This window comes from Anabrus simplex, chromosome 1, assembly GCF_040414725.1.
Source record: "Anabrus simplex isolate iqAnaSimp1 chromosome 1, ASM4041472v1, whole genome shotgun sequence".
NCBI classification, from domain to species: Eukaryota; Metazoa; Arthropoda; class Insecta; order Orthoptera; family Tettigoniidae; genus Anabrus; species Anabrus simplex.
The window spans coordinates 1547442088-1547469799 of record NC_090265.1 but is presented as its reverse complement, the minus strand read 5'-3'; the positions used below and the strand labels follow the sequence as shown (position 1 = coordinate 1547469799).

The window sequence follows — 27712 nt, the reverse complement described above, 5'->3', positions numbered from 1 at the left end:
GCCAACCAAACACGTGGTAATCCGACAGGGCAAGATCGGGACTGTACGCAGGGTGCTCCAACACCTCAAAATGCAGCATCTGAAGATTTTGAGCGATGTGGGCGGCGGTATGTGGACACGCATTGTCATGCAACAAAAGAACTCCTTCCAACAATTGATCTCTGCGTTTGTTGCGAATTGCAGGTTTCAGCTTGTTTGCCAGCATATCACTGTAAAGTTTACTGTTTCATCCTTTTCCTCGTAATGTTCCAGGATTGGCCCTTGAGAGTCCCATACACTGAGCATCACTTTTCCTGCAGAAGGTTGACTCTTGAATTTCTTTGAAGTGCTGAACCCATGTTTCATCTCCAGTGATGATCCGTTTCAGAAACGTTCCACGTTCGTTAGCATGACGGTCCAGTAGGTGCTGACAGATTCTCCCACAGTTGCGCTTCTGCTCTTCATTGAGTTGTTTTGGAACCCATCTCGAACAGACTTTGTGAAAGTTAAGCCTGTTATGCATGATTTCATATGCAGAACCATGGCTAATGTGCATATGGTTTGCCACATCATCAAGAGTCACTCATCTGTTATTCATGATCATATCATGCACTTGTTCAATATTGGCATTAGTTGTAGCTGCAGATGGATGCCCAGACCTTTCCTCATCCTTTATGCTCGAGCGACCCTTTTTGAACGGTTCAGTCCACTGATAAACACTTCGTTGTGGCAAAACATTGTCCCCCATATTGTGCTGAAAGTCTTCTGTGAATTTCTGCTCCTAGTACACCCTCAGACCACAAAAAAAAAAAAAAAAAAAAAAAAAAAAAAAATGATTACGGAATGTTGTTCTTCCTTCGTGCAAACAAAGTGTGGCGTGGCCATCTTTACATTGCGACAGCGCAAGCTGTACTGATCTGATATTGCTGAAACCTACCACAGACAATGGTGCCATCTAGTGGCTGGTTAGCACACAATACCATATACCCAACCTAAAGACAGTTAGAGCAAAATTGTTGATACTTATTGACGCCTATGTAGATAAAACCATCTAAGATATAGACCATACAATGATCCTGTTGTGACACAAATAAGCATTAATTTTGAAAAAAGCTTCCTAAACCTCTAGAATTTAACATCAAAGTAAAATCAATACTTTGAAAACGTTCAAAAACCCTACACACACACATTCATGATTGAGAAGCAACCTACGCCCTCGAAGGAAAGGGAAGGAGAAAAGGCAAATATACAGTGGGGGAAACTGTCCTTAGAAATGAGTTAAAAATGCAATTTTAAAGAATGTACTTTAAGTAAGTTTTAGTCAAATTGGTGAATGAAATATTCACTCACAACCTTGCATTCCACATGATCCCCTGTCCAAAGTTTTAGCAGGCAGTCCACAAAATGGGAGTGTCCAGCATTTGTAAATAATAAGAAACTGCTGAAGCATATAAGCAAGACTAGTTGAAAAGTGGAGCAAGCCTGAGGAGATCTGGGAAACTAAATCCTGTGAATTAATAATGTGTCTCTTTTGCTTACCAAACACTCGTTGGATGTAGAAGTTCCTGGTGTCCGGGAATAAAGAGCAGGCGTGAGAGACATGAAATGGAGCCTTCCAACCATACCAGAGTCGAAAGCGGACTGATTAAGCAATGGGTTGGTTGGACTTGTGTAATACAGTTCATGGAATGCACTACAAGGAGATAGAATCTACTAAATCTTCTGGAAGTTGAGAACGTCGGCTGTGACGTAGGTAATGATCCACAGAGCAGGTTAGCGATTAGTGTCAGTTCAAGGACGGTGAGCATCGGCTGACCCAGGAGAGATGAGATTGTAGCCGGCGAATGCAGCGTTGAAGTAGACAAGGTAGAGTTTCCAGTAATTTCATATAGGCAATTTTGATAATGATACATACATATCCCACGTCGTTCCATCTTAAGCAGTGGGTCGGCGAACGAGGCTTCTCCTCCAGTTGCGGTCTCTGAACTTCTCTCCTTCTTTGATGCTTTCCAAAGTATGTCCTCGCTGTTCAATGTTAATCTTCACCATGTCCTTGTACCTACACGATTTTTAGGCCTAAAAAGATTCACCCACAGTTATTTTAGATTGTATATATAGTCAATTTTAACTTTAAGTATGCCCAATTGGAATGTAAGACATACTCTATATCATGACTTTTATAATGGACAAGGCAAATCAATAAAACTTGACTCATGTGAAGGTAATAGTGTACAGCTGAGGATGACCGTATGTAAAAAGGTCAAAACCGGTACTGTAGACTGAATTTTTATATAAATAAATTTGTATTGAAAAGGTGGAAACTTGCTTGTCTATAACATATGATATCTGTCAATACGGAAAATGAAACTGATAAATCAAGAGATGTTAACCCTATCGAACACATCTGGGATGTGATTGAACATGGCTTTAGAGCTCATCGCCCCCCTCCCCGGAATTTACGGGAATTAGGTGACTTGTGTGTGCAGATGTGGTGCTATCTCCCTCCAGTGATATACCAAGGCCTCATTGCTTTCATGCCATGACGTGTCGCCGCTGTTATCCGTGTTAAAAGTGGACATACCGGCTATTAGGTAGGTGGTTATAGTGTTCTGGCTGATCAGTGTAAATACCCTTCCATATTGAGAAATCATTAAAAATAATCAAAATAATTGTAGACAGAATAAGTCAAAGTATAATGTTCACAAAAAGAAAGAAGAGTGGTTTTCCTAGGCAAGAATATGAGGTGCATAGTGGAGAGGAGGATGAGAGGTGATAGTGAATTTATCAGTGATAAATAAGCTTTATATTCTTGCCTTGAGAAGTCATTCATTCTCTCGGGTTTCTTGTCTTGGTCTGTTATGATTATGCCCAAGTGTAGCAATATCTGTGCAGGGAGGGAGTGCGGGAATAGAAAGGTGAAGGTATAGAATAGTTGTTGTATTTGTGTTAAGAAGTGGGAGGAACTAGAGATAAATATTTTCTTCTTTTAAAATTAGTGTCATGTAAGTGTTCTTATGTGAATGTCTGCTAATAATGCCTTTTGTTTGTGTGTGTTCTAGGACTTCAAACAGCTAGAGTTAAGTTGTGAAAATCAAGATGATGTTGATTCATGGAAAGCCTCATTCCTTAGAGCAGGTGTTTATCCCGAGAAGGCTACGGAACAGGCGAATGGGGAGGAGGTCAGTGGTTTCATTTGTTCTTGACATATGGCATAGCAGTGCGTCACACAATGATGGTAAACTTGTAACGAAATGTTCAGACACTAAAGATATAATAGGTCTTTACCGATTGAGGAACATGAATGCAAAAAACACTATTGACTCTAACCATTAATGTACCGAGCAAGTTGGCCATGAGGTTAGGGTTGAAGCTGTGAGCTTACATTCATGAAATAGTGGGTTTGAATCATGCTGTCGACAGCCCTGAAGATGTTTTTCCATGGTTTCCCATTTTCACACCATTTGTACCTTAATTTACACCACAGCCGATGCCTTCCTAATCCTAGCCTTTTCCCATCCTTCCTTTGCCAAAAACCTTCAATGTGTTATGATGTGAAACAAGTAGCAAAATATAAAAAACCCGTGAAAATAACCATGACCTCCTTAACCTGCATGGGCAAGCTTCAATTTCATGAAGTCTGCTTGATAATGATAACAGATAACCACAGCATGAATCAGAAGATGCTTTACTGTAAAACCGTGCATTACAAACCCAGCTAATCCCTCAATATTTCTTCTATGTAACAGTGTACATTTATCAGGTAAATGATTATTTCAGAGAGATACTGTTTTATCACTATTATTGGCAAGATATCTCACTGAATTCTCCAGCTTGCTCCATCTGTCACACTTACAGGGTTTGTGACACTCCAAGATCCAATTAAAATTAAAAGTACAATAGTTCCACCTTTCAATACAAATTCAAGTAAAGTGGGTTACTTTACAGAAGAATCAATGTGTGTGTTCTAGGACTTCAAACAGCTAGAGTTAAATTGTGAAAATCAAGATGATGTTGATTCATGGAAAGCCTCATTCCTTAGAGCAGGTGTTTATCTCGAGAAGGCTACGGAACAGGCGAATGGGGAGGAGGTCAGTGGTTTCATTTGTTCTTGACATATGGCATAGCATTGCGGCACACAATGATTGTAAACTTGTAATGAAACGTTCAGACACGATATAATAGGTCTTTACCCATTTAGGAACATGAATGCAAAAACAATGTTTCTTCAGTAAAGTAACCCACTTTACTTGAATTTGTATTGAAAAGGTGGAACTACTATAGTTTTAATTTTAATTGAATCTTTTTTTTTTGAAACGACACATGTCAATTTTGCCACAATTGAGTTAAGGCAAGTAATACAGTCTTTAAATATAGATCTATCGTTTTCTGCAGAAACCAGACACGTCACTGCATTGCTTTATCCGGTAGCTCTGCCTGGTAATAATAGTTTGTTGGAGAAACAGCACTTGTCACCGTTCCTGTACGTTTTAGGTGGATATCTCCAAACTAAGGTTTATTGACATCTGCCGGTTAAAAAAAAAAAAAGATTCAATTGTAATCACAGTTCAATACGGACCATTCACAATGAAATTTATATCTCTCCAGGATCCAGCCAAACTTTTCCACACGGAAGCACAGATTCTTGTAAAGTACAGTTGTATCTAAATCACTCGACAGTTTGGAGCACATAGACACTGACGGAACATCACCATATCAATTATCATCTCTCTAAATGAATTTTCTTTTGAAGAACATAAATAGGTTCACCATTTAGAATTAGAAAAAAATTCTTTCCTAACTTCAGACTTATTCTCAATGATGTATACTCAACCCTCTACCCTTCCTGCCTTTGAAATATGGCACCGGCTCGAGACATCACAGGGTCGCTGACTGGGTACTACCCACAGAAACCTCTTCGAATATTATAAAACTAACCTTAAATTAATTATACAGGAAGGATAAAAGAGTAGAAAAAAAATAAAAATAAAATCTGAATGAGAACCTTTACGAACACAAAATTTATTAAACTAGACTTTGGCAAAGCAAAATATTTCTGTACAAATCAATAAACCCTTCGGACCAAATATTGTTTGTAACCTTCGTCCACTCCGACAATAAATCTTAACATCATGACTCAAAACTTTAAATTTTCTCCCAAATGACATTCTTCAAATTTGACCACTATTTCCTTTATCTTATATTCCAACTCTACACCAATACCTCAAATTTAACTCAATTCCATTCTACTCACATTTTGTCATCACCATATTTCAAATTTTCAACCATAAAACAAATAATCATTATAATAATTTACCATCATATTTTTCGTTAATTCGTCATAGTGACCCTTGAAATATTAATATACAACCATACTTCCTCATTCATTTCTGAGTAAACAAATTCAATTACTCTCTCTCTCCTTAAAATTTTAACATCACTATTATAAACCTTGTAATTGCAATTACTAAATACCAAATTATCTACTTGATTACAACCTTCCATTTTAAATACATGAAGCTATGTAAATTCATTAAGCACAACATCCGCCGTGTTATCCATGAACTCGTCATTTTAAATTAATTAATTCATTAAATTCATTATACTTCACTAAATCCGTGACCATCACGTCAGTAGAACTTGTTACCTCTAACATCAAAAATTTTTCCGGTTACGTTTGTAATATTTGGTAAATTAATCAAGAATTCGATATATCTTAAAATTATTCATCACAAAAATTTATATAAACAATCCCAATTATTATTTAAGTCCGAAACTATTTACTTATTCTTTCTCAATACCATCCTCCACTCATATGAATGCCGATAATATGGAACGTACGCACGAAATCGATAGTAACCCTGACATAACTAAATTAAGTTAATTCACCAATTCATCTAAAATTATAAATATCTCGCATATGCTTAATTAGCTGTTTGTTAACACAAAAACATATCCTACCCTGTAGCAAGACCTACACAACAATGATAGTACACCTTAACCTACACTGAATTTACAGACAAGGGTTAGAACCTCATTGTCACAAGTACATACAACCTCATGAACTGAATTCAACATCAAAACAAGAAAAAAATATATTGCAACTGCAAAACAGAATTTGCATTGCTCATACACTGAAGAACATATAATATAACAAACACAACATAATACAATCATATAGTCACAGGGGAAATCCTTATCCACTGACTCGGCCGGGCAACGAACTCCGACCCTCAACATGGCATCATTACAGTGACCTATCATTACACTTGCCGCAATGATCTGTCACGAAATCTAGCTATCATTATTTAATCCAATTGTGCTGTCCTGAGTTCCACAAACAGAATTTTTCTTACGGATGAATGCGATATTTTGTTACTTATAAAACCTTACCAACGTTACAAGGCTCTCTCTCTAATACACAACGCGCCGACCCGGTCTGTAGCCTTATCTCACGCCCCGATTCATTTCGTCAACACGGCATTTAATTTTGTCCGCACCCACTTGAATTCTCTCTCTCTCTACTCTAAATGAAGCCATATGTTCCTCCACAATATCATGCGTCTGTGCGAACAGTTACTAATTATATAATACTCTCAATATATTTTATTCATTTCATATTTCACGTATTATTCTACATTTCTCATTCCATTATCAGGACCACGTATATCATTATGCCGGTATTTACACACATGTGGCGCTACACAATCATTGGTTCGACTCTTGCGGTCGGCATTTTGTGTCTTAGAGGTCCCTACTTCAACACTAGCTAACTACTTCTCGGAAAAAATTTAGGATGACAATTATTCCCTGCAGCACAAAATTTTCTCATTAATTAACGGTGCACGTTACTTACTGATGACATATATTTTCCAAAATCCCACTGTAATGTGCCAGACAGTCCGGGTTCGAATCTTGGGTCAGTGAAAATTTCCTTGACGAACTTTCATGCGACATGCCAATTAAACTATCTGCTCCCTCTGACTAATATTTTACTGATGCCTCCTAACTCATTAAATATTTACACACACACACACGTTAGTATTTATTAGAAGATCGCGCACTAAGAAAACTCATTATTTCACACACGTGATAGAAGATCATTATTTACACACATTATTTCCTCACTCGCGAAGACCATCTCAACACACGCTGTAATATCACAAGATTTATTCCCCCCTAGGCATCAGTATAAATTGCCTAAAAATCTGACTATCCTTGCTACAGTACTAGAAAGAAAATCAACGAATAACCATGCATTAATTTATTTACACATTAACAGCTAATCATGCACATGCCAGATATAATGAATCAGGGTACTTATCGACTCGGCGACGCTCCATACTCAACTCCACGGCCTCATGGTTTCAGGTCGGCCCCATGATGTGCTTAAGCCATCATTCTAACGGCCTCAATACCTGAACCAATACCATTCTTCATCACCATGGTCTTCATTTGTAACTTAAATGACTTTACACAACTTCACTTCTGAATACACTAAAACACATATGAAGAAAAAAAAACAAACACAGATATAATTAAGTTATTCTAACACACAAACATTTATTCACAATTGTAGTAAACACTTTGTCTCTGCTCTGTTTTCCGCGAGTTTCACGTGGTACTGAAAAGCGTCCTTGTTTTCGACCTCGCTCCGATCCTATTTTCGGATAATATCGTAAAAATCACTTTCTTGAGTTTTACCAGATTCTGGTCGTTATTGAATTAACTACGTAGTCTATTTTGCCCGTAGTATGCTATCGACTACCAATTATCGGACTAAAGAATGCTCCAGATTAGGGTTCCTCATGAACCACATATACGATGCGTCCGACCCGTCCAAATTTCCGTAGCAGAGTGACTGTTCTTAGCGGCTCGCGTCCTCTTCAGGCACGCCGGATCCTAGATAGGGAGCTCGGGGAACCCCATTAACAATGATGTAACGTCCCGTCACATATGCCTGCAATTATTTATTCCAATAGGTTGTTGCAAATATGCCGTCTTTAATTATTATCCTCAAAATAGTTCAATATTGTTTTCACCTTATCCCCTGGTGGATTTAATTATTTTTAAAGGTCATTTAGACAGCATCCATCTTTAATTTACTCCCACCATTCCAAACTTGCTATACTGCTATTTGCTGCCTGAAAGTGTTGCCAACTTAAAATTTTGTGACCTTGGTCACACGTCTCATGGAATATTCCAGTACTTCCCATTTCATCATCAAATGACCCTGACACGTGGAACTCGTCTTTAAACTTGTGCAAGCGAAATGGCGCCACACATCCGGCCTATAATGTAACTGTGTTTCATTCCCTTGTATGCCATATTAAATTATCATATTCTAAAGACAATGCTATGAGCCAATTGGGCTCAATACACACTGTTGTTTTGTCATCAGGAACAGCAGACCTGGAGTCTAACCTAGTGGTAAGAAAATAAACAAGTCATCCAGGAATTGACAGAATAAAAGTGAACAAGTTTGTCACTACCAAAATAAACAAGTATTTTCCTTTATACGAGGACTGATTTCTGATATTATGGATTACAACTCTTGGAGTCCTTTTCATATGTAAAATGCTTGTCTTCATTTTTTAACTGTAGTCTTTTATCAGTAGTTGGTAGTTGATATGATCCATTATTAGTCACTGGGAACGTTTTACAGTTCATTGCTGATATACTCCAGCTGGACAAAATTATAATAAAGTCGGTCTGGTTTCTGTTCTGATTCTTTAAGAACTTCCTATAGGTATAGATGATTCGGAAACAGCCGGGCTGAGTAGCTCAGACGGTTGAGGCACTTGCCTTCTGACCCCAACTTGGCAGGTTCTCATTCTGGCTCAGTCTCATGGTATTTGAAGGTGCTCAGATACATCAGTCTTGTGGCAGTAGATTTACTGGCACGTAAAAAAAACTCCTGCAGGACAAAATTCTGGCAGCTTGGCACCTCTGTAAACCATGAAAAAGTAGTTAGTGGGACATGAAAGCAATAACATTGTTCGTTCTTGATTCTGAAACCGTGTTTGGTATGGACAAAACTTCACATTTTCATTTCTTACTCCTAATCCAAAGTGGCCAATCATGTTTGTGTAATGGTTATTTGTTTTGTGCTTCTGATTTTGTCATTGATATTGTAATCCCATTCCTAGGTAACACTTTCAAGGTGATGTATAATTTTTGGCAAGATTCATCTTACAAATTTCATTGTGATCTGTATTGAGAGTTATCAGTTACAAGATTCATCTGTGTCCTGGTTTTGATAGGTATACCTGCATGTATGAGTATTGAGGAGTATTTATTGAAACTTGACTATAAACCTGTCAAAGAGTTTGTACCCCAAGATTGAATTAGTAAGTGATTTTGGTTCTAGTACTGCTCTGAATTAAGGCCACGGCCGCTTCCTTCCTATTCCTAGACCTTTCTTATCCCATAAGACCTACCTGTGTCGGTGCGACGTAAAGTAACTAGCAAAAAAAAAAAAAGTACTGCTCCATTGTGTCCCGCATGTCATTCCCTAAGAAATATATCATATTTCCTGATACTGTGCCTGATAATAGAAGGTTCCAGTTGTGGGCTATCACTCCTCTCAGGGATCTAAAGCTTGCCAAGCAATAACGGTCATAACTCTCACAACTGGTACTATTCAAAGCAGTATCTCCCAGAAATCTGATCCCTGTGTTATTTAAGCCTGTAGAATATTTAAGTATGAATAAAACAACAATACAGTACATACAGCTTTTCTTTGGATTCTGTCAGGGTAGAAGTTGAGAGTGTATTACAAATGTATCATTGAATACTCTTAATTAGTGAAATCAATAGAAGACTTTTTTGTGTGTTCAGTTTTGGAATTTTAAAGGAACAATTTTACAGTAGCTTTAATTTATTAATGTAACTGCTGATCTCTTAGTGTGAAGTGCTTTTACCACTTCAGTTATTGTACATCTTCTCTTCAGAGTCAAATCTGTAACCTTGGTGAGGGATCTTATTGGGTACTACCAGCTGGACCAAGGACTATTTTCCAAGAGGTCTTACTCTTCTTTCACCACCTATTTGTCCTGGCTTCCCATCATTCAATAGGAGAGGGTTGACTTCCTTTTGTGTAACAATTGTGAAATGGTTTGCTCTTTCATCATGTCTTCAGGCAAACTGATCGGGCAGAAGTTCAGAACATTCATACAGGTTTTTTTTTTTTGTAATGACTAAAATGGGCAGGATGCTGATAATTTGGTCCCTAAATTATTTGTTCATGTAATGAACATGTAACTACACATCTGTAATTAGGATGATATTTTGGTAATGAATTAAATTTTGCCCATAAATCAGCTTGAAATATTATGTGATGGCATTTGTATGGCAACTCCCTCTGCTTAAATAGCTCATTTTTGAAGTAATTTAATGCAAAATGTTCATTTTAATTTTTTATAATGAAGTGAGCAGTTTTCTTATTCTGGCGGTTCATTGGATTTTGCTGAGTGGAATTTTGATTTTATTTTATATAATTTGTATTTTTAGATGAAAGTCCTGCCATAATGGAGGAGCTTAAACTGTTAGAGCATATTAAAATAATACACTGTAAAGTACATGAATTGTATGTTTCAGACCTCTGATGTAGTGATTTTGTCTTGCTTCTTAGAAGAAAATTTGATTTTGATAGCTTTCAGAAATTCATATTTGTGTAGTGGTTGGTGAAGTATATGGAACAGGGTGTTGCCTTCAGAGCCAATGTCTGCAGTCAGTATTACCTTGTTTCTGTACTTAATTTCATAATAATTTGTATATTCTCAGGGCACTTTATCCTTACAGATTTCCCCACAGTCCTAATTTGACTTACAAGGTAGGAAAATATTACTGTTCCTTAAATGTTTGATTATTTCTATTGTAGGTTAGGGTAAGTGTTGATGGCTGGGAGGAGACCAGTGAGAATATGGAGAGGCCTCATCTGTCACCAAATAATCTACGGGTGTAGTCACTTTCCTTTTTTATATTTGCTTTCTTGTGTGTTCCTCTGAATCAGACTAACATCTTAAGTTCCGCTAGTGTGCAGTATTTACCCTTTTAATACACCTTTCTGACATTATAGAAGCATTTTATAGGAATGGAGTTTCATGTCCTACTATTTAACCTTTATTTCCTCCCAAGATTAGAATACTGTGGTAGATGCATTTATAAAAATCGTAACACATTGTCTAATACTACTAAATCACATTTAATGAAAAGTATTGTTGGACATCATTATTGCAGAAGGAAATAAGTTGTAGGAACACTTTGAAATGTAGAGTGCTACAGAAGCTGCTTTCTAATAATGTGTTTGTTTTGAGTAATTGTGGTGTGGTTTTGAGTTAATTTTCATGTATTAGTTCTCAGCAAGACCAGTTTGTATTATTGCCCCATCTTCAGTGTGCTAATTGTAGAGTATTCTTACAATACTTCCATTCTGTTCACGAACACTGAGATATTAGTAGTGTAAACTTTGGCTTCCAAAATTTAAGTGGACAGATTTTGTTTTATATTTGTTAATCTGTTTCCATCCCTGGAATACTCCTTGAATATTACATTATTCTCCTGTACTGATGTGGTTTTCCTATTGTACTATTTGTTATTTTTTGGAGTATTCATCAGTTATGGAGTTGTAAAATCATCCTGATGGGAAAAACTGTGTTGTTTATTCATGTAGACAGAATATTGATGTTGCCAAACTTGGTGTATTTACTGTCTGTGTGAAATCGGTTTGACAGTCTGTGTTAGTGGTGTCTGCTCTGGTTTGTGCATAGAATTAGCTTGGTTGGGATTAGGGGATAGCTAGAGTTTTTATAAAGGCATCATTCCAGCATTTTTCTGAAGTCAAAATAGGAAACTATTTCCTGGACCACCTGAACTGTGCTTATGCTCTATCAGGTTGTGGAAAATTTCTGTTTACTTATTCAGTTAAGAACCGTGAGTGAAGTTGGAAACCAAAATTGAATTGGGTATATTGATCACAACTGACAATAATTACATCATCGGTAATCCTGTGTTGTTAATATTGTTGTTGTTTTTATTATTGGCGTAGGTATATGGCGACCCCATCACCCAGTGGAAAACCACTGCAATCAGCTACCCGAGTATTGGCGGGAAAACCATAACGTTTGCGGGGTATGGAGGAAATGCCTACTCCCAGTCCTGAACAACTAGATGAAATAAGGCAGAAAGCCTTTTTCACAATTTCATAAAATCATCCTTCATCTCCCATCTTCACCTTTGTAAATAACATTTAGAATTGTAACTCGAGACATAACTATGTATTGAATATGTGGAAAACTTTTCTGTTTATAATTTATTTGTAACTTTAGGTTGGCTCAATGTCTTAAAATAACAGCCAGATAACATCTCGAGGCAAACATTTCACAGTCTCATTTTTCGTCATATCATATTTCATTTATCACCTTTCTAGATCACATCTGGAATTGCAAACGCTGACCAAGGTCAGACTCTTGATCATTGTTCAGACAATCAACCTAATACGGGAAGTCTTCTATTGAAAGAATCCACCGCTTTGGACAGCTATATAATCTTCCAAAGGAAGACACCATTCGGATACGGTGGGGTGTCAGATAGAGGATTGTGGTGAGTTGGTGCCCAGAGACATAATGATTAATCGTGCTGATTAATCAAACTAAGAATGTACTTAAGATCAATAAACCAGAAAAGTTTTTGTATTTGGCAACATTAAATATCAATTCATTGATGAAGGTTGGCGAGTTGAAACATCTAATAGATATTTTGAATCAGCATAAAATTGTGATCACAGCTCTTCAAGAATTACGTAATACTGATCAGAACCCAATTCAATCGTGAGGGTATCATCTCTATAAAGGACCTCCAGTGAAAGTGTCATAAAGAATGTTCCTCATTTTGGAGTTGGTTTCTTGGTACACAATATAATTCTAGATTCCATTATAGATTTTTCCTCAAATTCATCAAGAGTAGCATTGTTAACGATTAAAGTGGAAAACAAGATCTATACATTGATAAGTGTTCATGCTCTAACAAATGAAAAGAACAGAACTGACAAAGAGAGAGCAGATCAATTTTGGGATGAACTTGACCAATTAGTAATGAATATAACTGATACTAACATTAAAATTCTTCTTGGCGATTTTAATGCAAAGATTGGACGTGAGAGAGAATTTCGTGGAGTGGTGGGACGATGGCCAGCACATAAATTAACGAACAAGAATGGCGAACGGTTAATTGAATTTTGTATTAACCATGATTAACCATGGACTAATTTTAGAAACAACAAGGTTTAAAAGAAAACTGCATAAATTAATAACCTAGAAAAGTCCAAATCTTAAATTGGGTGAATCCCAGATAGATCATGTGGACATGGATCGTAAATTTCATAAAGAAATTTATTATGTTAAGGTTTTGCGTGATGTCAGTGTTGATTCAGACCATTACATGTCCAAGATTAAATGTAAATTAACTCCTAAAATGAAAAGTAAACCGCCTAACCTTAATAAGAAAAGATTGCATGATCCTAGTTCAGTCATTAACAATCGAACATACTTCGAGAAATCCACAACACTTTTAAGTGATAGCTTGGGAACCACTATTAACAAACTAAAAGTCATAGCAGAGGAAGTTGCTTCCATTATAAAACAAACAAAAAAACATGCTTGGTGGAATGAAGAGTGTGATACAGCAATACTACACTGGCATGAAGCCTGGATGATTGATCAACAACAAAAAAACAGAAAGCTCTAGAGAAGAACTAATCTATGCTAGATGATTAACAGCTAAAGAAATCAGGAGAGTTAAAAGGAATTATCATAAGGAAACATTAAAATCTATTGATGAAGCTTTCAATCAAAATAAAACAAGAGACTATTATAGGACATTTAAACAATACCAAAAAAATTATACTCCCCCTACACTCCTGATGAAAGATACGAATGGAAAGGTGGCCCATAATGATTATGACAATGCAATAATTTTAGCTGAATACTTCAAAACATTACTTAATAGTGATGAACCTGAAAATTATTTTGAATTTGATCTATTTCCCAGAAATAAAACACCTTTGGAGAAAGTCATACCACTGGTTTACGATGAAGTAAGTGGAGCTATTGATTCACTGAAAAATTTTAAAGCACTGGGAGAAAATCAACTAGTAGCGGAACTCTGGAAGAATGTGAATATGCAGACTATTCGGAATCTACTTAAACACTTCATTGACATTTGGAATACAGAAAAATTGCCTGAAGAATGGAATGTTGCAATTCTATACCCAATCCATAAAAAAGGTGATATATCAGATCCTAGTAACTATTGGGGAATTTCTTTGCTAGATATCATCTAAAAAAAATTCTCCAAGATCCTCTATTCCAGAATCCATGACCAGCTTGTTAGTGAATTGGGTGAATATCAGGGTGTTTTTCATTGTCCGAAGTTATCCAGATCAAATTATCAGTCTTAAATGGATCATAAAACATCAACGCATTAGGAGCAAAAATTTAGTGATCACTTTAGTTGATTTTCAAAAGGCTTACAATACTATCCATCGTGAATCATTACATATCCTTACTGAATTTGGTTGAATTCAGAAACTTGTTAACCTTATTGTGGTCACTCTGAGAAACACAAAGTCTAAAGTTGGGGTCAGAAATGAAATCTCTGAATCATTTGAAATTCATACTGGTCTTAGAGAGGGTGATGGATTATCCCCATTGATGTTTGTGTGCTGGAAAAAATTATGCGTGAATGGAGTAAGGTATGTCCTCCAACTGTTAAGATTGGAAGAAATATTTGACTAAATTGCCTTGCATTTGCTGATGATCTGGCGCTATTAGCAAATAGGATAGAAGAAGCAAAATGTCAAGTAGAGGAACTAGGAAGATTAGCAGCAAAGGTTGGGTTGAAAATATATTTTGAGAAAACTGAAATGATGCCATCCTTTAAAGTTGACACTCCAGATATTATATTAAATAATACTCAGAAAATAAAAGTTGTAAATAAATTTAAATATCTTGGTGAAATTGTCTCTCGGAATTGATGATGAGAAAGCATCCATAGATAATAGAACTCTGAAATTGAGACGAGCACAACAAATTACATGATTGAGTTGCAAAAAAACAGTCTTTCAATTAATGCTCAATTTTGCCATTATAACTCCGTCGCCAAACCAGAAGCAACATATGTAAGTGCAGCATTATTCAAACTTAATACTCAAGCAAAACAGACAAACTGCAGAAAGTGGATAGAAGAATTCTCCAGACAGTTATTAATTTAAAAAATCAGGTTGTTGGCCAGTGGAGATTTTTACCCAATTCAGTAATTTATGAGGAAAGTGAATCAATAATTGACACGATGAGAAAACGGAGGATTGCATTTTTTGGACACATATATTGTTTGCAAAATTTTAGACTCCTAAAATAGCTTTTTGATTTCTTTTGGAATAGTAAAACAAACAAACACTTGGTTGAAAGAAATACAAATGGATCTGGATGAATTGAAAATTACTATAGAGCAAATTGAAAATAGAGAAGAGAAGAAGATTCTAAACAACAAATATACAAAACTATCACTTAAAACATCAAAACGTAAGCAGTATGTTATATCAGCAGAAGAACGGGCTGCAAGATCGTCTAGAATGAAGTTTTGGGAAAAGAAGAAATTATCAAGTTTTAAAAACTGAACTTATTTTTTGATGTACACAAGAACCTCGTTTATCTGGATTAAGTGGGACTGGAACTGATCTGGATTATCAAAAATCTAAATAATCTGGAAAAACTAAAAAACAAATACAAAACATGTTATATAATCTATTAACGTTGGTTGTACAGTAACCTTTTTTTCAATTGTACAAAAAATATAAGAACACTTTTCTTACATTTACAACTGTTTTATGCACTAAAATAATGTGGGTGTTTTTTCCATTTTACATGTGTATAGCGTTTTTGTGCAGCACGATCACGAAGACGTTTACTGCCCAGATTCATCGGCGTTATGTATCTGATCTGGCGTTAAGTTATTGGTACAGATAATGTCCTGAAATTCCTTTATGAAACTGTCAGCAGCGACTTTATCCCCTGAAAAACTTTCACCAGTCACTGAAAGCTGGCATATGACATGACGAGCTTTCCACCTTTCCAACCAACCCTGACTATTCAAGTTTAAAAACTTCATATTAAATCCGTATTGAACCGAGGATCTAATTAATCTGGTTACACACGTCACACACGCTGCCAGAGGTCCCATTTTGAACCGAGAACATCGTTTAGCACCCCAGGGAAAACACGGAGTCCGCCTCATTTTCATGCAAAAACTTGCTATACAATACTTAGTAGACGGACTCCAGGTACAATTTCTTAAGTTAGAGAAGACATGCATTTTACAACGTAAAAACGGAGTTTGAAGTTCCTTCATGTTCTCTTTAGATTTATAATTTGTTATGTCTTAAGGCTGGTTAAGTTATTTTAACGACCAATCTTTTTCAATCAATGGTAAAACAAAATGTTTTTTATTGAAGTTATTAAAATTTGCACCATTTACTTCAAGACCCGGGTGAATGTTCATCAAGAAGACTTTCATACAAATATGGTGTTAAACTTTTAAGATAGTGATATATAAGTTATTGTCCTCGGCTCATTGTTAATCTAGTCACATATCATTCAAAGTTTTTAAGATTCAGTGAACCCTTGTTAAGAGGACGTTTACACAAAACTCCAAGGTAATTGGTGCTATATTTTTTGAAAAGAGGACTTTTAGGTTAATGTTACAAGTTAATATTCCCGGTCATTCCTCCTATCGTTTATAAGATTAGTGTACACTTTTATGCATTGTTTTTGCAATCTTAAGTTGTCATTGTATGTTTTTCTATTTTTGTGGCTGAAGATGATGCACACCAACATCGAAACCGGTCCCATTAATAATAAAATGTTATAATTCATCTTATAACATTGTATTGTATTGAACAGGTGGACCCCACTTTTTTTGTTCCTATTATACATCTGTGATTAGCTGTGAAGTTAAGATCTCCATTGGCTAGCTTGCTGTTTAAACTAAGCGCCTTTCCTTGTAAAATTGGTTCTGAAATCGGAACACCATGCTCACATTTTTTACTAAACCACACGAATAATACATCATCTAGAGATTCATTTCTACCTTTCTTTACTGTGACACAATTCTCTAAACTATCTTTCGTCCTCATTTTAAGACAGAAGTCTTCAATTTCTTTTCAGTTTTTCTTCCAATCAGACACAGTTGGAAGTCCCTACGCCATAGTCTACAGCAATATTTTTCAAACGTTCTCCTTTGTCCAGCCTGTTTAATGCTTCTAACTTTTTGTCCATGGAAACAATCACTTTCTTCTGTTTTGAAGCCGTTTCACTCTCAATCAGACAATACAACACCGCACAGGAAAATACTGTACTGTACAACGTGGTATTAACCTTCAGCTACTGATGTGGTTTCTCACAGACTACTGGATATAATGACTCATTCCTTTCCACTTTCACCATCTTATTTAAGCAATCACACAGAGGGTCATTATTTGAGCAACGATGCGAACCCAAGATAATGACTGCAGTAGCGGATGAGTGTCAGATTCAATGTCAGCAGGACTGTCATTAAAAAAGTGATTGAAGAAGTGAATAAACAATGTTTACCAAGCATCTTAGCTCTGTGTGCTGAGGCACGTTAGTACTGCATTGCATTCAGAAGAGCGTAGGTTCGAATCCCACTTCGGCAGTCCCAGAAATAGTTTTCCACGGTTTCCCATTCTCAGTTGCAGCCGAATGCCGGAACAGTACTTTAGACCACGGCCGAATTACTTCCAATTCCTGTCCTTAACTATCCTTGGCGGAAAAGACATTCAGGAAGAGTTGACCCCGTAAAAGAAATACTGTACAAGTAAAAATAAATTTTTGTTTTTTTTCAATCCAGATAGACTGGAGATCTGCATTAATGAGGGCCAGATAAACGAGGTTCTTGTGTACTTATTTTTGAAGATTTTATTGTTTAAGATTGATTTTGGTGCTCCAGTGTGGGTGTAAACAGTGTAAATAAATAATATTATTATCTGAACTGTACAAAATTATATCTATTTATTTATTTATTTAATTTATTGTGTCAAATGAGAAACATGTATTGGAGAAAATAATACTTACTGTATATACATAAAAAACTTTGAAGAAAAAAAAAAAGAACACACAAAATGGTTGCAGGATTAGACTGTAGAAGACTGAAAGCTGGCCACTTCAAGAGCACTTGGTGTTGCCTTGAGCAGGTCTTCCACTGTACAATGGGCTGGGCATTCACCACATTGCAATAAGTGTTGTGTGATCTTCTCACAAAAATAATGGATTAGTATCTTACTTCATTCTGTGGGTCCAATTACAGCTACTTCTTAGACACTGCCCTCTTGAATTCACAGAACCAATGATCATCCTTGTCCATTGTTTCTAAAGAAACAACTACAGTAGATTGATGCTTCCATGACCTGTAATAATAGACATGATAATTTACCTTTTAGGGTTTTACTGTGTGAAGAAAATAAAGTGACCAAGCGAGTTGGCCATGTAGTTAGGGGCGCGCAGCTGTGAGCTTGCATTCAGGAGATAGTCGGTCAAAGCCCACTGTTGGCAGCCGTGAAGATAGTTTTATATGGTTTCCCATTTTCATACCAGACACGTGCTGGGGATGTACCTTAAGGCCACAGTTGCTTTCTTCCCACTTTTAGCCCTTTCCTATCCCATTGTAGTTGGAGTTGTGTTGGTACAACATAAAGCAACTTAAAAGAAAATTCTTTACATTTCACAGAGAACTTTGCTTCGCGTTTTCAGAAGAAAATCTTGTGTGTTCGTGAGGAACACTTCTCTGATAATGACGGTTTGAATTTGAGGAGTTTCTAGTGCACAGTGAGCCATCTGGCAATGAATGAGAGTACTGCTTACAATAGACCAATGGTAAGGTATTCTCAAATTCAAATCATTATTAGAGAGGTCTTCTTTGTGAACAGACAACATTTTCTTCTGAAGGTACAGAGCAAAGTTCTCTGCGAAATGTAAAGAATTTCACCTTGTTTTCTTGATACAGCAAAAGTCCAAGTTGTATCATGACTACAACTTCAGTAGAACTCCAATTATCTGGATCGATTGGGACCAGACCCAATCCGGATAATTGGATAATTTAGTAATTAAATTACTACAAGAACATTGCTTACATTGTGTACTGTACAAATGTATTGTATTAAATTACTGTATCACTGCTTGAACATATTGGTCAAAGTCAGTTGTTTCGGCTGTCCGAACCTGTTTCAGTGCAGCCAAGTCTTCCATCTACTTAATGTTGAGCAGCTGTAGGTGGTCACACCGAGGCTGCTGCTCCATCTATGGTAGTACTGTGTCAAGGCATGCAAATGCCTCACTAGTCGACGATCCCTCGTCTGGTTCAGTGGCAATCTTGTAATTTTCCAGGTCATCAGTTTCTTCTTGCACACTTTGAATGAGTTCGTCACTGAGTTTTTGGAATCCAGGGTCTGAAGAATTGCACACCAGCTACTCGTCCAAGTCTTCTGCACTGCACTCGGAACATCAGGAATTTTCAAGATGTTTCGTATATCCTGAAATGACACCTCGTCCTTTTCTTCTGGCTCTTCCTCCTGCTTTTCATTGCCCTTTCTATCTTGTTCCTCTTTCTGTAGTTTTGGATCTTCTTTCTTTTTCTGTACTTCCTCCTTGGTTGAAATGCCTTAATTTGTTCCAAGCTCTTCTTAGTGTGGTTGAATTCACCGAACTTCACGCTTCTACCACCATGTGAGAGCAGTCTTGTAATTTTTTTGTTCTTGTGATGAACCACAATCCCTCCATCTTCAATCAAAACAATTGTCTTCTGTAATGGTGTACTTTTGGCAGCAGGAAAAGTGTTACAATCAGACAAAATTTTGTACACAGAAATTAAATCTATTCTTTGCTTTGACTTCACTGATGAAGGGAATGCATATTGTTCCTGAAACATGTATGAATGAATAAATAATTTTCAATCATTAAGTGTATTGACAAGGTGGACTCATCATAAACTATTTTAAACAGTTTCTTTGATAGATTTAGACAAGTCAATACAAGATCAAATCAATTACCTGTTATGGTTAAGTTTATCAACAGTAAAGAAATTACAGTCCAATCCACGTATTCAATACAATTCACATAAACCTTTAATAATAGTGCATGTTTTGGATCCTAATTGCGCCTTCTGTAGCTAAATAATCTAGACAGAGTTAATAGTTTACAACCAACAAACTCTGTCTAGTTAAAAATAATTTACACAGAGTTAATCGTTTAAAACCAACATATTAAAACTAGACAATGGGTGGGTGTATTATCAATGGTTAACACCTTATTGCCTTCTTTTCCAGGGCCTTCTGATGTCTTTTTACTTCTGGTATGAAAACTTCATTGTACAATTTGGAGAACAGATGATCAGTCATGAAAGAAAGTTTCCTAGCGATCAATGCTGGGAAAAACGCCCGAATAAAGTTTCTTTTAGTTCTTTACTTTGTACCATTTTCTTAGCTTTTCTCAATGAACTCCACTTTCGAGTACATACAAAATGTTTAAAATTGAAGACCTGCTTTTGTCTGAAATTGTTGATGTTCCTACACTATACATTTCAGGTGACCGCTTCCCGGTCATTCTTTTGTCCTGAACTGTTGTTCAGTGCCTTTTAATTTGTCTGCCAATGATAATACAACACATTCCTTTTAGAAGCCGTACTGTACAGTAAAACAAAGCACTGCACATGCACATGCACAAAACAGAACATTGAAGACAAAATGTAGCATCAAACTGTTTCGACACCACTGTGTGCTGAAGCCACACTGATAGTGACAGACAGTATGAGACTGGTGAATCATCATGCTATTGCTACACTTGTTTTTCGGGTAGAGGGCCAAATACAGCATGCAAATACTGATTATTAATTGTTCGTGGGAAGATTGTGTCTTTTTAAAAAGCCCAGTATTTGGATTTTTTCAATGTGTTTTGAAATCGCTGCAGAAACAATAATATTACTGTACAGATCAACTTGGACCAGACCCAATTATGTATCTGGATAATTGGTTAATTTACGAAAAAAGGTTATTTCTTAGAAAGGGGAAAACAAACAAAAGCAACATTTCCTTAAAATGTATTAATTAAATGACTTCAAGAAAAATGTTTTTTGTATTGTACATACATACTATAATGTGTAATCTCTGGATAATTGAGTGTACAGTGCAAGACTGGTATATATCTCTGCTATCCACAATAGAAGACAAGTAATGTAATAGTTGTAAGGCAAAACTTTGTTGACTGAACTTATAGTGCATTTATTTTGGTGTTCACCTTTTAAACTCAAAATTGAACTAAATTCCTGCATATTCGATTGACAACAGGGGGTTCACTTGCACATTAGGAAGCTCCTTTCAAGGAAAATTCTGACCCTACATCATCTCTGTTAAAGTGGCATTGTACTGTACATTATTGATCCTGTTCCCAAGACAAGGCATTTAATGTGTTAGTGAAGTACATTTTGTATACTGTACATATGTTTGTTTCTGCAAACTTGTTATCTGTCATCATTTTCATAGCCTGCCTGGTGACCATGATCATTAAGCCATCAAATCTATATGGTCTGACACCACAGCTACTTTAATTGATTTGAGTCCTGTTGAAAAAAAAAAAAAAAAAAAAAAAAAAAAAAAAATATCACCGTCAGAATCTTGATTGGCAGGTCGGAAAAGTGGTGGTATACAATTTCTAGTCACTAGATTGCGTGCCAAAAATCTGGGTTCTCTGGCCAAACCTCTCCACGATATTCATACGAAATGAAGACACAACACTTTTGATAGTGATTCGTCCATCGAATAGGTACATTAAGCCTTCAGCAAACCCCTCGGTGTTATTTGACAGCTGTAGGATGAGTGCTGACACCAGGTTTCACAGTCTCCCTACCTTATCATAACGGCACTAGGCCTCTCTGAAGGTCACACGCTGTCAATTTCCCCTTATACAGCTCCAGTCAGGCAGGGGCATTTATGGTACTTCTCCACTTTCCTCTCTCCTTTCTCCATTCTTGTCCTTTAATTCTGTTCCATTCCAGGTTCTTTCCTCTTATACTGTGGAACATATTTAAATAACAAGAACCTTTGCCCCACTGTTGGGTGCCAATTGAAATACGATTAAAATAATGAAATATGAATAAAAATACTGAATCGCCTCACACTTGAGTGTCATTTGTAACATATGTGACATCTGAATAAATAAAATAACTCAAATAACTTATTAAATAATTAATCAAAATGTCCGTAGTATGGGCGCCAGAGTTCACCTAAATGGGTCCCTACATAAAGCTGCTTACTGGTACATCTGCTTTAGGCCTTACCTAACCTTCTGAAAACTACTAAATAGGTAGGAACTGAATCTAGGTTCATCAGTAAATCCATTGATTCTAAAATAACTATTTTGTGAATAATATGCATGCATGAGCACCTCATAAACACATCAAAATATACATAAAATACACTCACAAAATACTGCTGGAAGATTCCATATTTACACAATTATTCAAGAACAACAAAAACTGCGGGAAACGAAACGAAAAGCGAGGACCAAGCTACCATTTGTAGTCAGTCATATATATGTAGATAAAAGCCTCCATGGCTCAGACGGCAGCGCGTCGGCCTCTCACCGCTGGATACCGTGGTTCAAATCCCGGTCGCTCCATGTGAGATTTGTGCTGGATAAAGCGGAGGCGGGACAGGTTTTCCCTGTCGTCTTTCATTCCAGTAACACTCTCCATTATCATTTCATTGCATCTATCAGTCATTAATAATCACCTTGGGAGTGGCGGCCCCATTGTAATAATAGCCTATATATGTTTCATTCATTACATTCCTGACCCGGTCTAAGACTGACAAACAGTTTGTAGGTTTTCATTTTCATATATGTAGATAAATATCCTTCACTGTCTCTGTGTATCAACACAACTTGCATATTTTCATTATTGGCACTTGTTACATCACATGGATACTGTACCTTCATAATTCTGTGTTCACTGATTCTAGCATTTGGTTTAAAGACACTTTCACTCGAGCAACACACACTTGTTGTTCCGAAACATAACGTATGGAAAGTCTGAGATGCAGAACCCCATAGCTTTCACCTACATATAAGACACCAAGCCACCACAAGCGATAAAATATCAAATGCCTAAGCACTCCACAGTTCGTAGGCCAGTAGCACACTTCACATTCCACAAAAATTTCACGTCAACCACGTTCCACAAAATAAGTCAAGCCCTCTCCGCAGTTTTCTCACATGCCTAAATAGACCTCAGCTTCCTCCTACTCCCACATGGTACGTCTAGATTGATCCTGGCCATCCAATCACGAGAGGAAGATCCTCTTGCCATACCCAGACCACGTCACGAACCTCTTTCGGATCCCAAGACAGTAACAACCAGGCCGCGTCATCGGACTCTGGGTTTTTCCACATGATTCAAGGAAACTTTCTGAGTGAATCCATCTTGTCTAAAATTCTCCACGATGGGTTCCACTTGACAGAATCAAAAGTTTCTTGGCACTTGATAAAGCCCAGCTAAACCAGAAAATTACATCTCTGCCCTTAATGTGATTTTTATTGGATTCAAACTCTGTTCTTTAGTGTCTTCGAAAGTCCAGTTTAGACTAGGAATTTTGTAATCTAAATGGGCCTGGTGTCATCTATTTCATTGCCCAACTGTGGAATTTGGAATCTCACTGTTTTGCATTCCGAAATGAATGAATGAATGAATGAATGAATGAATGAATGAATGAATGAATGAATGAATGAACAAATAAGTAAATAAATATTGGATGTGGGGCATCACTTCAGTGACAGCTGAAATTAAGGCAGTCAGACAATAAATGTTGCATTTCTTTCTTCAAGCCTATTATATTCTGTACTCTGAAAAAGTTTCAAGATCATGTTAATTCCTCTATAACCTGTAGCTTTTAGGACCTCTGTTGTTACTCTATCAGGTCTATGGCCTTTCCCATTTTGTTTAATAAGCTAACCTCCACCACCTCCTCCTCCTCCTCCTCCTCCTCCTCCTAACTTGTATCGATGGATGTGTTCCTAACCTCATTTGTTTTCCTGTATTGTCCTGATCACTGTAAAAATCCTGCTGTATACTCACTCTCCATATTTCCAGAATGTTCTGTGTCTCTTTGATGCCATAGAGTTGCTTGTTCTGCATGAACCTGGAAAGTTTGTAAATTATTATTGTTGTTGTTGTTATTATTATTATTATTATTATTATTATTATTATTATTATTATTATTATTATTTTCATTCCAGCCATCTATGGGCTGCAATTACGCAACTTCCATTGCTTTCTCAAGTTCTTTCTCCTTCCTCTTTTGCCAGTATTCCTTCATCTGTTGGCTTGCTCGTGCTCGTTCTTCTGCCGAGAATGCTCTATTCTTCCTCGTTTTCTCATCAGCTATGTCCTTCACCTCCGCAACTCTCTGCCTGAAGATTTTTCTGTTTGTTATATCTTCTGCCGTGATCCCACATTTTTCTAAATCTCGGACTTCTTTTACCCATGGGACTTGTGTCTTCCTGTTCTCCTGGAAGGTGAGGATCCTGTTGGCGAGTCTCTCCGATCCCATTCTTTTAATATGTCCGTAGAACGTCACTCTCCTCCTTTTCATTGTGGTGATGATGTTTTCAAATTGTTGGTATAGTTCTTGGTTTGGTCTCGTGCGAAACGTAAACTTGTCTGATGATTTTGTGGGTCCAAGAATCTTCCTTTCTTTCTTTTCCAAATCTGAGAGTCCCTTCGTGGCTATTGTCTCAGCTGCGTATAAACATTCAGATTTGACTGTCGTGCTGTAGTGCTTGAATTTGGCCTGGTAGGAGAGCGATTTGGATTTGTAGGTGTTCTGGCATAATCTAAACGCAGTTTCAATCTTTCTTGCACGTTCTTGAATTGCTGCTTTCTCATTCATGTTTGGAGTCAAAATCTTTCCTAGGTACTTGAATTTTGTAGCTCTTTTGATGTCACCATGCTTCATCCTCATTGTCCAGGTTGGGTCAGTGCTATTTATGTTCATGTACTCCGTCTTCTCAAAATATATTTGCAATCCTGTTTTGTCTGCTGTTTCTTTGGGGACTTCAATCTGCTTAATTGCAATTTGCAAATTCTCTGCAAAAAAAGACTATATCATTTGCAAATGCGAGGCATTCCAATTTAAGGCCAATTCTCTTGTGACCTAATCTAATTCCATTAGGAAATTTGAATTTGCTCATTTCTTTTCGCCATTCCCTGATAACTTTCTCTAAAACACAGTTGAACAAAATTGGAGAGAGGCCATCTCCTTGTCTCAAACCTGTTTTGATTTCAAAGGGCTCTGACAGTTCTAAAAATTTTACCTGCGATCGTGTGGTTTTTTTTTAGTGTTTGATGAATCAAGGTTGTTGTCTTATTGTCTTTTCCAAATTCCTTAAGCACTTCCATTAGTGTGTCCCGGTCTATGGAGTCGTATGCTTTTTTGAAATCCACGAATGTCATTATCATTTTCTTATCTACTGCTAATGTCTTAGTTTTGATTAAGGTCTTAATGGTAAAAATCTGTTCTGCACATGACCGCCCCTTTCGAAAACCAGCTTGATATTCTCCTAATTGTTTATCTATATCTCCTTCTGTTCTACGCTTGAGTGCTATAGAAAGTATCTTGTAGGCTACTGGCAAAAGTGATATCCCTCTATAGTTATTGACGTTCGTTCTGTCTCCTTTCTTGTGCAGGGGGTGGATGATAGCCTCCCTCCATTCTTCTGGGATCTCTCCTGTTGACCAGATCTGTTGAAAGAGTGTATTATTATTATTATTATTATTATTATTATTATTATTATTATTATTATTATTATTATTATTATTATTATTAGGGGCAAAAGATCTCTATAGGTCGACACTCCGAACAAATAGCATTAAAAAAAAAAAAAAAAAAAAAAATTATTTTAAAGACTCTTCTCATCTTCTCGAGCGTAAGAGTTGATTCAGATATCCTAAGTTTTAATTACATTTTTCACTATACACAATTGGTAAACCATGCCAACTTTCTTCAGCATTCTCAGAAAAAGAGACATAGTAACTACCCCTTGTCTGGCCCCGCAGTGTAGGGGGCAACACGTCCGCCTGTCACTCGGCGGTCCCGGGTTCGATTCCCAGCCGGATCAGGGTTTTTTAATTGTAATGATTAATATCCCTGGCCTGGGGACTGGGTGTTTGTGACGTCCTTAATCTTCCTTTCCCCACACACAACATTCCACACTACTGCCTTTCCAATTACATGCAGGTTCATACAATATGGTGCCAGTAGGGGTAAGAGATCCACATGGGTCGACGCCCTGAACAAATAGCATTAAAAAAAACTACCCCTTTGAAAATGTCCACTTCTCCAGTGGGTTTTACTAGGCCCTGCTTCTGTAATATTATAATTTTGTAGTTCAGATGGTGTTGGGAAGACTTTTCTGGAGCTTGTAGACCTCTCACATTCCAGGTACCCAATTTCTCTTTAGATCTTGTATTTGCAAATTTCCCTTATGCAGTCCGGTCACATACAGGCATATTCCAGGTACATAGTTCATTTTACATCTCATACCCTTATAATGTGATGAACTATATCCATTTAATGATCAGTTTGATAGTTTTTTGAATAGTTGTATAGAGAGGTTCTCTTTCTCTCTTTTACACCCCAGTTTCTTTTGCTGAAGAAAACCATTGTTACTCTGTCTTGATCTGACTGAAACCTTACTTCTATTTTGGATCAAATCAGTCCTGATGATGCTGCCCAGCACTGGGTGCCCTTACACATAGACTGCTTGTAACTTTAGGGAACAAACCAAAAATCAATTTTGTAGTTATATGTGACTGTTTATGTAATGATTGCAGCCATGGGACATCCTGTTTTACATAAAGTCTGTAACACTTCGGGAACAGATGCTTTAAGTAGCCACTCCTGACAGTTGTTACGGAATGAGATTCAGCGCATTTCGTCCACTGAGTGCCCATTGCGCCTCTAAAGGAATGTATTTGCCTGCAGTTGTTGGCTTCCATATGATTACTTGTGCTAAAAGAAATATAATTCAATTTTTATAGTAGCTTTCTAGCTTGCCAGATGTGGCATGAAAATAGATGATGTAATTATAGGACTGCTGTGATAGTACAACCATATGCCAACAAATGCTGAATCATTTTGTATGTGGGTGAAAGTATTCACAGAAATTAAGTTCATTCCACAGCAGTTTGATCTGATCCTCTGGTAATATAGGATAAAAACATGATTCCATTGAAAATCTCTCTTAAAAATTAAAGGTGTAATTCATTTCTTGTTTGTAATTTCCAGTGAATGTTTGTGTATATTTTTCTCTCCATATTCTGTACTTCTCTAATATTTACTGCCATTGCAGTTTAATTCACCCATACTGTTTTTTGTATCTTCAGCATTGTAATCTCTGCATTCATCATCATATTATATTCATATGTTTTTACTAATTTTTATTCCAATTCTTTCCAATACCAATTTCCAGTTCTTTCTTTCAGTTGTCTTTCTCCTCCATGTACACCTTCCAGTTTCCATGTAGACTGGTCACGACATCTTTTTTCCTTTTACCTTTGTGGATTTGATCTCACCTGTCCCTTCCCCTTGTCCTCCCCCTTTCTTTTCCATTATCCA

General features: G+C 36.8%; 1 protein-coding gene across 5 annotated transcripts in view; it reads left to right on the top strand.

Annotated features, from left to right (window-relative positions):
* shi (dynamin-1 shibire) overlaps window positions 1–27712 on the top strand; it is a 726486-nt gene that overhangs the window by 243851 nt on the left and 454923 nt on the right. For all 5 annotated transcript variants that reach the window (XM_068225570.1, XM_068225571.1, XM_067138081.2 and 2 more), the window contains exon 13: window positions 3039–3158. In XM_068225570.1, the coding sequence (XP_068081671.1) occupies window positions 3039–3158 (120 nt within the window). The remainder of the gene's footprint in view (window positions 1–3038; window positions 3159–27712) is intronic.